Source organism: Puma concolor, chromosome E3 (genome assembly GCF_028749965.1).
Source record: "Puma concolor isolate L17-30 chromosome E3, mPumCon1.1.hap2, whole genome shotgun sequence".
In the NCBI taxonomy this organism is placed as follows: domain Eukaryota; kingdom Metazoa; phylum Chordata; class Mammalia; order Carnivora; family Felidae; genus Puma; species Puma concolor.
In genome coordinates this window covers 40,307,380-40,320,390 of record NC_141682.1, presented here as the reverse complement: position 1 = coordinate 40,320,390, position 13,011 = coordinate 40,307,380, and the positions used below count along the sequence as shown (strand labels likewise).

Sequence of the window (13,011 nt, the reverse complement as noted above, 5' to 3'; positions counted from 1 at the left end):
TCTCATAACCTAGAAAAAAAAACACAAACAACACACTACGTTTTACGATAACCCTAACAAAATACCACGGCAACAGAAAAAAAGTGCATACTTTTACTAAACGGAAAAACAAAGCAGTTTCCCGAAGCATGAGACATCTGACTTCACCCTTGAAAAACACTAAGATTATGGTGCAAAGGCAAAGATTTGCGATTATGATTTATGTAAATAGAACTACAGAGAAGTACAGGAAAAGAAAACGAAACCAAGTTTGAAAAGCTTTAAATATAAGACAAGTAAATGAAATTAAAACAGAAATTAAGTTTTTGAGGTAATCTAACTTGTACTTTAGAAAAGTAACTCTGGAGGACACAGAAAACGGGACTAAAAAGCTAAGCGTTTAACGAAGAGCAATTACGCTGTAATAGCTAAAGCAGTAAAACATCACGATTAGGGCTTCGATCAGAATAGCAACCGTAAAATGACAAGTACTGAAAAGACCATTCCAGAGTAGTGCTTTCAAATTGCAGGCCGCAATCCAGTGGGTTGACAACTTTTAGTTAGCTACAACCAGCATTTAACAAAAATAAACTCTATAGACAAATCTCAAAATGCTAAAAATGATTTAAAAATACTTTCCTCAAATTGAATGTAAAAGCATAAACAGGATAGTGACGTAAAACCTACAAATAACCGGCGAAGTTTGAAAATGTTAACTCTACAGAATTTGCACATGCAGAAAAGACCTTAACAAAATGAAAACTGCATTACGAAAAGAACTGAATTCACTTCTTTAAACCAGTTTACTTCCCTCCTTCACTTCAAACACCCATCCTAACCCTCCAACCCAAAAACATGCATTAACTCAAGACGTAACCTACCTCCTTGTCTTTGTCTTTGTCCTCATGAGGACTGCTAGGCTGCTTTGTAGAGGGCTCTGGGCTGCTAGGCTGCCCTGTGTTGGTGGTACCTTGTTCCTTAGAAGGTGCATCTCCCTCCCCTCGACGCCCTGAAACAGGGGAAGGACTTCGCCCAGTCAAGGTAATTGTATGGGTCTTTGCTGCCGCACTTCGAGACCTGAGGAAGGTAATTGAGGGCAGGGGAGAGGAAAGAAATCAGCTCAGGGGAGAAGAGGGAACCCCCTCCCAGCTCCCATCCACCTTTCCTGACTATACAAACCCTCTTCCAAGAAGCCTTCTCTTACACACAAGACTCAAGTCACTCATGGAAATTCAAGTCCACTTCACTTTGGTCCTTTTCTTCCCAACAGTCCCCAAAAGCGTTCTCCCTCTACCCCTTTATCCACCTCCCCCAACCTCCCCAAACCCTCCACCCTGCCCATTCCCTACCCACTTCATTCACAACTCACCTCTGAGCCCACCTCCTTCAGGAAGCCTTCCCCGATTAAGGAAGCCAGGGTAAGGATTCCTTCCTCCCCCAGACACCACGAACAAACCACCACCCCCCCTATTCTGGCAGTCCATATACATCAGAACAAAACAAAAAATAACAAAATAAACAAAAACAAAAACAAAAACAAAAAAAAAAAAGAGAAGGGGAAATGTATATGTCTGTCCATCCTGTTGCTTTAGCCTGTCAGCTCCTAGAGGGCAGGGACCGTGTCTTCCGAATGGTCTGTGCAGCGCCTAGCACACCGTGGGCGCTCAATAAATATTAAATTGATTAACCCACAAGTCCCTCTCCCTCCCTTCCTCCTGGACCACCCCTTACCGACTGCGGGAAGTATCAGAAGAGGAAGCAGAGTCAGCAGACGTTGAACGGTGGGCCCGGCGGCTCTTGGGGGCTGGTGTTGTACTACGAGACCTGAAGGAAGGCCACCACCACAGCTCAGGGTGCTATTACGCTTACACTGGATTTTCCTCGTCGGTCCCTCAACCTTCCACCATCAGTCAAGGACACAACTGATTCTCCCCTTTACCCCGCCAGGTAGACTTCACCTAACCTACCGCCTAATAAGCAAATTACCCTCCAATTCACACAAACTCACTCACCGCTTCCGCTTCTTGTCCTTAGATTTACGTTTGCTCTTTGGAGTGGGAGACCTGACAACGGAAATTCAAAATAATCATCTTAAAAAAAATCCAAAATCAAATAAAAAAATGACAGAACTATTGACAGAAGATCAAGGAACTGAGCTTTACTCTAAGAAACCCCTCCAGAACAGGCAAGGCCAGACGGGCTCACCGTTCCATGTCACTATGTCCCCAATGTCCCGAGGAGCTCTTACCTATGCTTCCGTTTTTTGGATTCAGATTCTGACCTGTTGGGAGGGGAGGGGGGGAAACAACGCATAAACCAATACCTAAGCCTGGACTCCTCAAACCTCTCCAGTCACTTCATGTACTCCCACCTCATACCTGTGCTTCTTCTTCTTAGAACTCTTCTTCCTCTCTCGTCGAGGGGAGCTGCTCTCTGACCTGCTAAAGATGGGTCCCGAAACAAAGTCATTCTACTGGGTTCCTTCTCTGACCCCCCCCTTACAATCCACCCCCAGAAAAGGCTTCTAAATCAACAAACACAAACATCACCAATGTCTCAGACCTAAGCCCAGGACTTATTACTCTCCAGGAAGCAGAAATACCTCTTCCATAAAGCAACAAACCTCAAAACGAAAAGCCCAGTAATTCAAGAAGTTGCTTAGTTAGTTCTTAGTTGGCAAAGCTGCAGAATCAAACCTTCCCCAATGAATAAACTTAACACATTCCTTCCCGTGACTGAAATCTGAATGGTAACTCCCTCTTCCCTGATGTATCTCGCAACTCTCTCCTGCTTCCCAAAATAATTCTCTATTTCCAGAAGGGGGGGGGGGGGGGACAACAAGACCGGTCCTCTGCTTATTAAAGTGACATCCCGACTAACTTACCGTCCTCTATCTTTCTTCTTTTTCTTCTTCTTTTGCTTTGGGGTTGGTGAGCGAGAACTGCTGGACTCCCGGACAAGGCTGGAGAAAGATGAAAAGAAGCAGGATGAGTGCTAAGATGAATTTTCTCAGACATTTCAACTTCAACAAAATCTGAACACTTTGGGAAGGAACAGTCCCCCTCATCCCTAAATAGAGCAGAGCGCTTAGAAGAAAAGCAGCTGACATGCTTTCTTGACCTTGAGTACCTGTAAGGTTTGGGAGGCTCTGGAGCTGGTTGTTTAGCTTCTCGAGCACGACGCTGAGGATCAAAAGAGCTGCCATCTACATAGGAATCACTGATACCAAAGGCAGCACGGAGTCGCTCATTCTTTTTCTCATTCAGTTCTGCCAACTGGTGAGTCTCAGTTACCCTGGGGGGAAAAAGGCAATGGTTAGAAGGGAAGAGAAAAGATCAGGGTTGCTCACACCACCGGAGGCAGCCAAATGAGACTGGGAAGAAGTTGGGAGAAAGAGCAGGGAGGAAGTTGAAGAAGAGAAAACAGCAGAAGCAGTGCAGTCCAGAGGAAATAAGAGACAGTGAAAACACTCACGCTGGCCTCTGCCCTGGGGTCTCTTCCTTTCCCCCAGGGTTCACATCCTTCTCCAGCAACATGAGTCGAAAGGTAGCCACTTTTTCCTGAATTTGCTGTTCCTCGTACCTGAAGAACAAATCCCTTCAAGGTTAAAGCCTGACTAGGCACTTAACCCAGTCCCAAGTTAAAGTTTCCTTATTCCCAAGAGGATCCCTTCCCTTTCCATGCACACATAAAACTTTTCACTCACTGTCACCCAAAGGGCCCTTCTCTGAAATCTTTCTGATCTTTCACTGTTCTTTCTTCCCTCCATTTACTATAGCCTCTAGAACAGTGGATTTTAAACAGGCTAAACTCCAGGGGCTAAAAGAGGAAAGCTAAGCAGGCAAAGTTCCAGGTGCTCCTCCTCGACTTCAACAACAGGTATTTCCTGAGATTCCAAAGTAAAGTGCGTCGTATAAAAAGGGTGCCACTGCTGAAGTTTGAAAACCACTGCTCTAAAAGGTTTTCTCACTGTACTCCTTTTCCAAACTTTCACTTCCCTACCCAGCCCACGATCCCCTCTTATCCAGATTAGTATTTCAATTCCTGTTTTCTTGCCTTCACTACCTTCCAAGGCCTCAATCCTTAAATCCATTTACCTTCCTCTTCTCTACCAATGACAACACCTGTCAGCTTCTACTCCAGCTCTTTTCTTGCCTGGTACCTGCTTTCCCACCTCTCCCCTTAAAGCACCTTTTTGTTTTTCAATGGCTTCCGTCTTTCCCCAAGCGTCTTCATCCTAATAACTCAAATTCCCTCTGGCTTTCTCTTGGTACAGACTTTCCTCATCTCCCACCTTGAGCTGTCCCTTAACTCCTCTCAACCTGCTAGCTCCTTTACCTCCTCCCCTCCTGCAACTCCTCTCCAGGCCTCTTCAACAAGCCCTCAACTCCCTACATCCCACCTAATTCCCCCAGCTCTGCACTCACTCAGTGCTTGGCTCTCCCCCAGCCCTCCCCTCACCCCTGCTCTTCCATCATCTCCTCCAGCTCGAGGCATCGCAGCTCCACGCGCCGCTTGCGCTCGTGGTCCAGGATGTCAGGATTAGGCCGCTTCACCAGGGCAGCCTCCAGGCGCCGCAGTTCCTCCTCTCCCTTGTAGTCAGGCCGCTCACCCCGGCGGCCTCGCACCAGGGACAGGTTGCGCTGGACGTAGCCGTTGGTGCCGCTGCCCCGGGGCGTCGGCAGCCCGATCCCGTTGTACATGGCCCCGTGCCCGGGGGGGCACCACCGCTCCTGGGGGGGAGCGGGGAAACACGGGTCAGGGCCCTGACCCCAAACTAACCACTTGCCACCACCCAAATCCCTGTTCTTCACCCCTATTTCAACAGGAAGCTCCACACTAAACTCCTTTATCTGCATAATCCTCCTGGTCTTCTAACAAAAACCCTTCCTTCCCTTCCCCTTCCCATACTTTCTTTCCACTCAATCCTACCCCAGCTCTTACAGCCTTTTCCCTCAAAGGCCAAGAGCCACTTCCATTTCTGTTTGCACCTAGATGTTCTTGTTCCACCCTAAGAAAATAAGAAACCTATTTCTCTCGAATTTTTCCACACTCTTTATTCTCATTTGGCTCCCATAAGCACCAATGTCTCCACCCACTAATCTACTTTCCGACATCTGGCAACTGACTGACTGAGGCCCCCAAACAGGGCACGACCACCACTACCACAAATCTGTGGTACCTACGGGCCCACAGTCCAAATCCAAAGATTCTTTTCAGAACTGACCTAAGAACTTCAGACTACCACGTCACAAACGCAAAACAGACTAAACAACCCCTACATATCTTAACACGTGGACTGGTTGGTTTCTGACATAAACCAAGAGTCCCATGCAGCCTCACACTCAAGAATAAAAGCCAGCATGCATATCAGAAACACGAGAACCTTGGCTACATAATCTTCTTGTACTTTACCTCCCCGAGGAGAGGCCATTTCCCTGATTTCAAATATTTATGAGCTATCAACTACCTTCCCTGATCTCTTGCTCCTTTAATTTCCTTCCCAATAGGATTTCTCACGTATTCGGCAGCTCACCCAAGTCTCATTAGCTCCCCTTAAACATCACCTGTTTGCAGCTCAATGCTCTGATCAAACCTCCTCTGCTCCAACTGTTCCCATTGCCCTCTTCTACATTCCTTGCCCTAAACTTACTCAGAACACCCCCCCCATAGCCCTTCACTAAGGCAAAACTGTCAACTTTCCCTACCAATTCCCTGTTATCTTGTGTTTCTCTTCCAGACCTGCCTTATCTCTCCCATGTTCTCTTCGTGCCTCCTACACCAAGGTTCTATCCTCTCGACCTGTCCCAACCCCAGCATGGCTCTGAAAAGCCCTCAACCCCCTCGATTTTTCTGGTTAGATTTCTAAGCTACACATTTCTTTTTCTTTTCTCCTACTACATATACATTATTTCTTCCTCCATCTCACCTCGTCCGCGACAGCTTCACAGAGCACAAATATGTGAGGGAAAACTACCCCCCTCAAAAACCCCAAGAAACAAGTGAAGAGATTAGTGAAAAATAAGCAAAGGTAGATAAACACGGATATAAAGGAAGCCTACGTTTTTAAAATTCCAGAAGAAACAGCATATGAGTACCTGAAGGATATAGTAAGACAAAATTTTAAGTATGGGGAGATTGAGAATGGAAGGAAAATTGCCCAATTCCAGAACTGCTTGTACCTCTATCCCCCAACTCTAAAGGTTGGGTCCCTGCCCAACCCCAGGAGCAGACTCCAGAGGACTGAAAAATCAGAAAACCACACTAAGGTACAGGAGTGACAAATAAAGCTCAATCTAGGAAAAGCAAGTAAAAATGCACAAAAAAAATGAAAATTTTCGTTACAGCACAAGAAATGAGTTTCTTTACCTTCCAACACTCACTTTCATTTTCTCAAATACCAATCCTCCCCACTCTAAACCTAGGTCCTTCTTTGCCTCTCTAAACCCCACCCTAGTTTCTGCCTTCCTTGCAGAATGCTTCCAGCGTGCAATTAATTCTTCAGCTTAACCATTCACCCACACTTCCATACCACCTCACACAAAAGTCCTCCCACTCCCTTAAGAGGGCAAACCAGCAGCTGCTAAAGAAAGGACATTAAGTCACAACTAATTGGAGAACTTTAAAAAACAAGTCCTCCCCCTCCCCCTCCCCCCAAGCAGCCCACAGCATCTGAGGCAGTGCTCAGAACACCAAAAGGAAAAAGTGAAGGGGGAACATCAACACACACAGAAGTCACCCGAAACAGCTAACTTCGTAAAACAAACATTCTCGACTAGAGTCCACAGACTGTGAGAACACAAAAGTTATCCAAGATAAAAATCACAAAGCAAAAATCGACTGCCAAGACAAAAACATTTTTCCTTTCACTGGGCAATTTATCACGACGCCAGACAAAGAGAGACAAGACAATCCTCAATTCAAGACGGAAAACACTCAAGAAACGAAACGCACCAGAAGAGAGGCGGTGGGCGTGCAGGAAAAACGGACACGAGCCAGCCCAGCAAGCTCAGCGATGAGCTGATTCGGGAGCTGGGCCAACGCCACCGAACCCAGGACAATTTCACGTACCGGTTCAAGAAAAGACCGAAACTCACACACTTAAGAGAAAAGACAACGAAACGCTCGTTTTGAATTCTGGGGCCAGACGACATCTTAGCCCAGCGGGAGTGGACACGAAGGCTCAGAAGAGACGGGGGCCAGATAAAGCCTGAAGCGGAGCCCGGCGTTTCCTTCCCCAGGCAGCGCTCCACCGGCCCCGCGAAGCTTTAACTTTGGAGAAGACAATGAAGGAGTGGGGGGCCGGGGGGGGGGGGGGCACCTACACTCCCTCGCATACCTGGGCCGAGCACGTCATCTTTATGTTAAAACAAAACAAGACAAGCCGTGGCGCTTGCGTCTCCCTACCGCTTCAAGGCCGCCAGCAACGGGCGCGAATTACCTACGTCTCCAGGGCACCCAGTTCCAGGCCTCCCCTACGCCGGCTGGGCGGCCAAGGCCTATTTTCGGCCTTGAGGGGTGGGGGAGGGGGCTGCGCGGCGCCCGGGAGTCTGGGAGGCTCCGCGCCGGCCCGCAGGCCCCCGGGAGGGACGGAGAAGCCGAAGGCCTGAAAGGCTCGGGGGGGAGGGCCCCAGGAACGCGCCACGGCCACGGCCGCCGCCTCCCCGCCGAGAAAATGTCGAAAGGGGTAGCTGCGGGAGGCCCTCCTCGGCCGCACGCGTGGGGGTGGCGAGAAGCCGAGGCGCGCGCTCCCCCCTCCTCGTCGCGAGCGCGCGCGAGCCCGAGAGCCCTCGGCGGCGCGGGCCGTTGCCATGGGGGAGGGGAAGGCAGGTAAAAGCCCGCGCGCGACGGGAACCGAAGGGAAGGGGGAGGGGAGGCGGGCGAGCGAGGGCGTCCGCGTGAGCTAGGGGCGGCGAGCGCGCGTGCGCGCGGCGGCCTGGACCGTTCTCCGCGCGCTTTGGCCTCGCGCCGGGGCCGCCGCCCCTCCCCCACCCGGCTCGCGCGCTCCCTCACCCTCTCACCCGCCGCCGCCGCCTCCGCCCGCCGCCTCCGAGGGGGAGAGGTGCTGCCGCTGCTCACGCTCCCGAGTCCCTCGGGGCCAGGAGCTGCCGCCTCGCCTCGCCGGTCCGCCTGCCTCAGCCGACACAGACGCCTCGTCGCTTCCTCAGGGGCCGCAGCGGGCTCCGACTGCGCCACTCGCACCCCGCCTGGGCCGCGCTGCACGTCAGCACGACCGACGAAGCGCGTCAGCACGCACCCGCGCGCGTCGCAGGGCCCGCCGGGAACCGTAGTACGTCCCGCGGCGCTTTGCGCAGGCGCCGAGGCCACTTCGGGAAGTGTAGTTTCTTAAGGCCCAAGGGAGGTTCAACGCAGCTGCCAGGGAACTACGAATCCCTTCGGCCAGTGCGAGGAAGGGCGGGTGAGAGGACCAGAGGGGGCCACGTATTCGGAGTATTTCCGCCGGGGGGGGCGGGGCATGGGGGCCTAGCGCCACATCGAGGGACGCTAGCGTGCTCCTCGCCCTCCCACTTTCTAACCAGAGCATTCTGGGAGTTGCAGTTCGTGCGTGCCGCGGAACCCGTATGTGGCTTCGGCCCGAGGCACGGCCGCCATTTTGTCTCCCCATGTTTGGAGTTGATGGTCCGAGCCCAGCGACTTAACTGCTTCCCTGGGGCCACGGGCCTCGCGCGGCGAGCCCGCGGCAGCGTCGCACCCGGCCTTCCGCACCCGGGAAAAGCCCCCGCAGACCCTAGGCGGCGGGTACACTCCTAACTTCAGAGCCCGGCGTCAGGCCCAGGGCCTGAGGCAAAAGCCACGGCAGCTGGCCGAGGGGGTTGGCAGCTTCCACCGCTGCAGATAGTGCTGAGCCGGGCCGGCTGGCTGCCTTGGGGGATACTTTTCGTACTAGTTCCTCCGCGTAAGGCGGCCGGGCACCGATGCCGTTTTCTACAGAACCCGGGACATGTTAAACGTGGCAGGGCAACAACGTTACAAACACCCTCAAATTCTTCACCCCTCTGCAGAGTGCCTCCTGTTACCTTTTTAAAGTCCGCGTTTGCAACCCGAGGAGGAGTCCCGCTCTCCCAGCACAGCTGAAAGCCGCTGAGCCTCTCAGACCACCACCTGCTAGTCGACCTTGGGCTCGCCCTTGGCCGCGCCCCTACCTCGGTTGGGGGGGGGGGGGCGTCTCGCACCCTCACGAGGTCCCGTAATCAACTGCCGCCCCTTTGACTTTGGGGCTTTGTATTTGATTTTACCAAATACCCGTCTCAGGAGCTGGACCAGGAAGCCCGCGGTTTCGGGTGGGAGCGGTGGCCCCGGGCGCTGTTCTAAACCCCGCTGCCTCGGGTGGGAGCGGTGGCCCCGGGCGCTGTTCTAAACCCCGCTGCCTGGAACCCGGCACCTGTGGGTAATGCTCCCGTGAGCAAAAGCACCTCTGAGTAGCCTAGGGAACAGTCTTTCTGGGCCCGAGCTGGTGTTTCTGAAGTTGAGGGTGTAGGGTGGTGGTATCTTAAAACCCACCGCTTCCCCTGAGACTCGTTCCTACCATAATTATCCTTCCCTGTATTTACCTACTGTTTGGGGCCAAGTTCTGCATTTGACGCTCATGACAACCCCATGGGTGAGGGTTCTTCTCCTTTTCCTGTGGGAAGAACGGTGAATTCCCTGACATCCACAGTACAGATTTCAAAATCAGGAAGATAAGATTGACACACTACGGTAATTTACAGACCTTATTGAAACGTTGTCCATTGTTCCAACAAATCCTTGATAGCAACAGGAAATTCAAAACCATGTATCCATTGCATTCAGTTGTCGTGTCTTTTTTAGACTAATCTGGAACAGTTCCTAATTCTTCGTTTGTAACTCATGACATTGTCACTTTTGGAGAGTACAGGCCATTTATTTTGCAGAATGTGCCGCAAGTTGGGTCTGTCTGATGTTTCATCATGTTTAGATTCAGGTTCCGCGCTTTGGGTGGGAAAAACATGGAAATGAATGCTGTGTCCTCAGTACCCAATATGAAGAGGGACATTCTTCCCAAGAGTTCCATTACTGCCAACGCTGACTTTGATTCATGTGTTGAAGAAGTGGTCAATGTGGTTTCTCTGCTGTAAAATTTCTAGTTTTCCCCTGGTAGTTTTCAAAAAGGAAAAAGAAGAAGTATCTGGTGGAAACAGAAAAATGTGTCCACAAACCAAGATGAGGGTTGTAGGCGTACTTAGACTTCGTGTGGCATCATTACTTCTGGGCCTTCTTGGAAAACAAAGCTGGGAAATGGATAAGATGTGCACACCCCCGAGTTTACAACGTCTCTAATTCCAACCTAATGCTGCAGGGTTTTTCTCTCCTCTCCTCCTCCTCCCCCGACCTCCCCCCCATCCCCCCACCGGTGTTTGTAACTGTATTCTCCAGCCCTCAGAACTTGGCTCCCGATTCACCCATCGATTGATTGATTTGTTCAGTTTCCTAGAATTCCAAAAAGTAGCTTCAGATTTGTTCATCTATGTCTGGAGCGGTGGGGAGCCTACCGATTAGAGTTAAATATTTGTGTGGAGTTCTTTTTGCCTTTAGCTTGGGGGCATATGCTCTGAATACTATATTCAAAAGTTGCTTATGTTATTGTTTTTTCCCTCACCCTTGAGTGTGTGTGTGTTATTCATTTGAAATAATGCTTTTGATTCATTTGTTTCTGTATGTATTACATTTTAGGACTTTTCCTCCCTTGAAGATTCCTCTTCCTTGAAGGTTTGATCTATTTTCTTTTTTTCGAGTACTCGAAGCGCTAACTTGATTCCAAAAGGCGGTACCAAAAGGTACGTTCAGAGCAATGGCTTCTCTCTCATTCCCTCCCCACCCCGTGCAGTTCCTGCCAACTAACCTTCTGGAATCAATCTCAGTCCTCTTAGGTTTTTCTTTCCTAGGTTACTCTTTGCTCAGGTGAGGAGGCAAATGTGTATTTTCTTAATTCCCCTTCCTTCCTACGCAAAGTTGCACGCTCTAGATACTTTTTCACACTTCCTGTTGTTCACTTAGCAATATGGCCTGGAAATCATTCCACGTCAACTTACAGAGATCTGTGGGTGGACTTCGATCCAATCACTCATTTACGTATGAGCATCTAAATTGTTTCTAGTATTTTATCGTTACACACCCAGCTGCCATGAGTAAGCAAGTCAGAGGTATTTTTGTATTGTTGAGGGTGTACCTACAAGAGAAATTTCTAGAAGCAGGATTGCTAAGGCGAAAGGTAAAGGCATGGAGTTTTGTTGGTAATGACAGATTCCTCCCACAAGCAAAATATGAGAAGGCCTGCTTTCCCGCAGCCTCGCCAACAGAGTGGGTTGCTGTATTTCCCAATTTCTGCTAACCTGGTAAGTGAGAGGTGGAATTCAGTGTAGTGGCAAAATGTACACACCCTGAAATGTACCCTTTTAACTATTCACAGGCCGTTCAGTAGTGTTAAGTATATTCACAGTGTTTTGCCACCATCACCACCATCCCTTTCCAGACCCTTTTCATCACCCGAACTGTCCCCGTGAACAATAACTCCTTCTTCCTCCTTCTCCCAGCCCAGTAACCTTTACTCTGTTTTCTGTGTCTATAAATTTGCCTCTTCTAGGTCCCCTATGCGTGGAATCACACACTCTCTCTCCTTTTATGCCTGGCTTGTTGCACTGAATGCAATGTTTTCGAGGTTTCTGTATGTAGTAGCATGTGTCAGAGCTTCCTTCTCTTTCACGGTCGAATCTATTCCGTTGAATGTACATTCCCACCTTTTGTTTGTCCGTTCGTTCACTGGTGGACGTTTGAGTTTCCACATTTGGGCTGTTGTGAACGATGCTACTGTGAATGTTGGCGTACAGCTTTCTGTGTACACGTCTGCTTTTATTTCTCAGGTGTGCACCCAGGATTAGAATTGCCGGGTCATCTGTAATTCCACGTTTAAGCTATTTGAGGAAGCGCCACGCTGTGTTCCCCTGGGGCCACAGCATTTTGCGTCCCCACCAGTGGTGCGCGAGCGTTCGTTTCTCCACGGCCTCGCCAGCACTTGTCTGTCCCTGTGACTTCAGCGATGCTGGCGGGTGTGAAGTGCAATCTCGTATCTTTTTTTTTTAATTTAAAGTTTATTCACTTATTTTGAGACACAGAGAGAGAGGCAAGTGGAGAGGGAAATAGAGACAATCCCAAGCAGGCTCCTCAGTGTCAGCAAAGAGCCCAACATGGGGCTCGAACCCACATACCGTGAGATCATGACCTGGGCTGAAATCAAGAGTCAGATGGCCAACCGACTGAGCCACCCAGGCGCCCCTCGTTGTATCTTTGATTAGCCTTTCTCTGATGACATTGAGCCTCTTGTCATGTGTTTTTTGTTCATTTGAGGATCTTCCTTGGAGGATTGTCTATTTGGGTCCTTCGTCCATTTTTTTATTGGGTTGGTTTTCTTGTTCCTGAGTTACAAGAGTTCTCTATATATTATAGGTATCGATTACTTATCAGATATCTGATTTGTGACTATATTCTCCCATTGTATGGGTTGATTTTTGTGTTTTGGTAGTGTCCTTTCCATGCATGAAGTTTTAAAAAAATTTTTAATGTTTTATTTTTGAGAGACATAGCACGAGTGGGGGAGAGGTAAAGAGAGGGGGGACACAGAATTCTAAGCAGGCTCCAGGCTCTGAGCTGTCAGCACAGAGTTCGACCTGGGGCTCGAACCCATGGACCGCGATATCGTGACCTGAGCCATAGTCGGATGCTCAACCAACTGAGCCACCCAGGTGCCCCTGAAGGTTTTTAACTTTAATGAAATCCAGCTTATGCCAGTGTGGCTTTAGGTGGCATGTCACTCATCATGAGTGAGCTTGAACATTGCAGTCTTCTTTTATGGAAATTTACAACGTGGCTAAACTAGCAGGATGCACAAAGCCATACATCCTGAAATGTGTGTGTTAGGTTTATGGTCCACCCTTTGCAAAGTGGCACAGTTAGGCATATGTGACAATTAGAAAACTGGACCGTAGCAGGAAGGCA

At 49.7% G+C, this 13,011-nt stretch overlaps 2 protein-coding genes across 2 annotated transcripts in view; one reads left to right on the top strand and one right to left on the bottom strand.

Annotated features, from left to right (window-relative positions):
- Positions 1–13,011, top strand: part of PRSS22 (serine protease 22) — a 146,430-nt gene that overhangs the window by 103,351 nt on the left and 30,068 nt on the right. The gene's annotated exons all lie outside the window — the stretch shown is intronic.
- SRRM2 (serine/arginine repetitive matrix 2) lies at positions 861–7,148 on the bottom strand. Its single transcript, XM_086691527.1, has 11 exons — positions 7,077–7,148; positions 4,441–4,712; positions 3,454–3,561; positions 3,109–3,273; positions 2,864–2,941; positions 2,358–2,420; positions 2,228–2,260; positions 1,992–2,042; positions 1,711–1,803; positions 1,349–1,625; positions 861–1,056 (listed from the first exon to the last, which is right to left on the bottom strand). The coding sequence occupies exons 1-10, from the start codon at positions 7,131–7,133 to the stop codon at positions 1,583–1,585; spliced, it is 963 nt and encodes a 320-aa protein (XP_086547653.1). The 5' UTR covers positions 7,134–7,148; the 3' UTR covers positions 861–1,056; positions 1,349–1,582.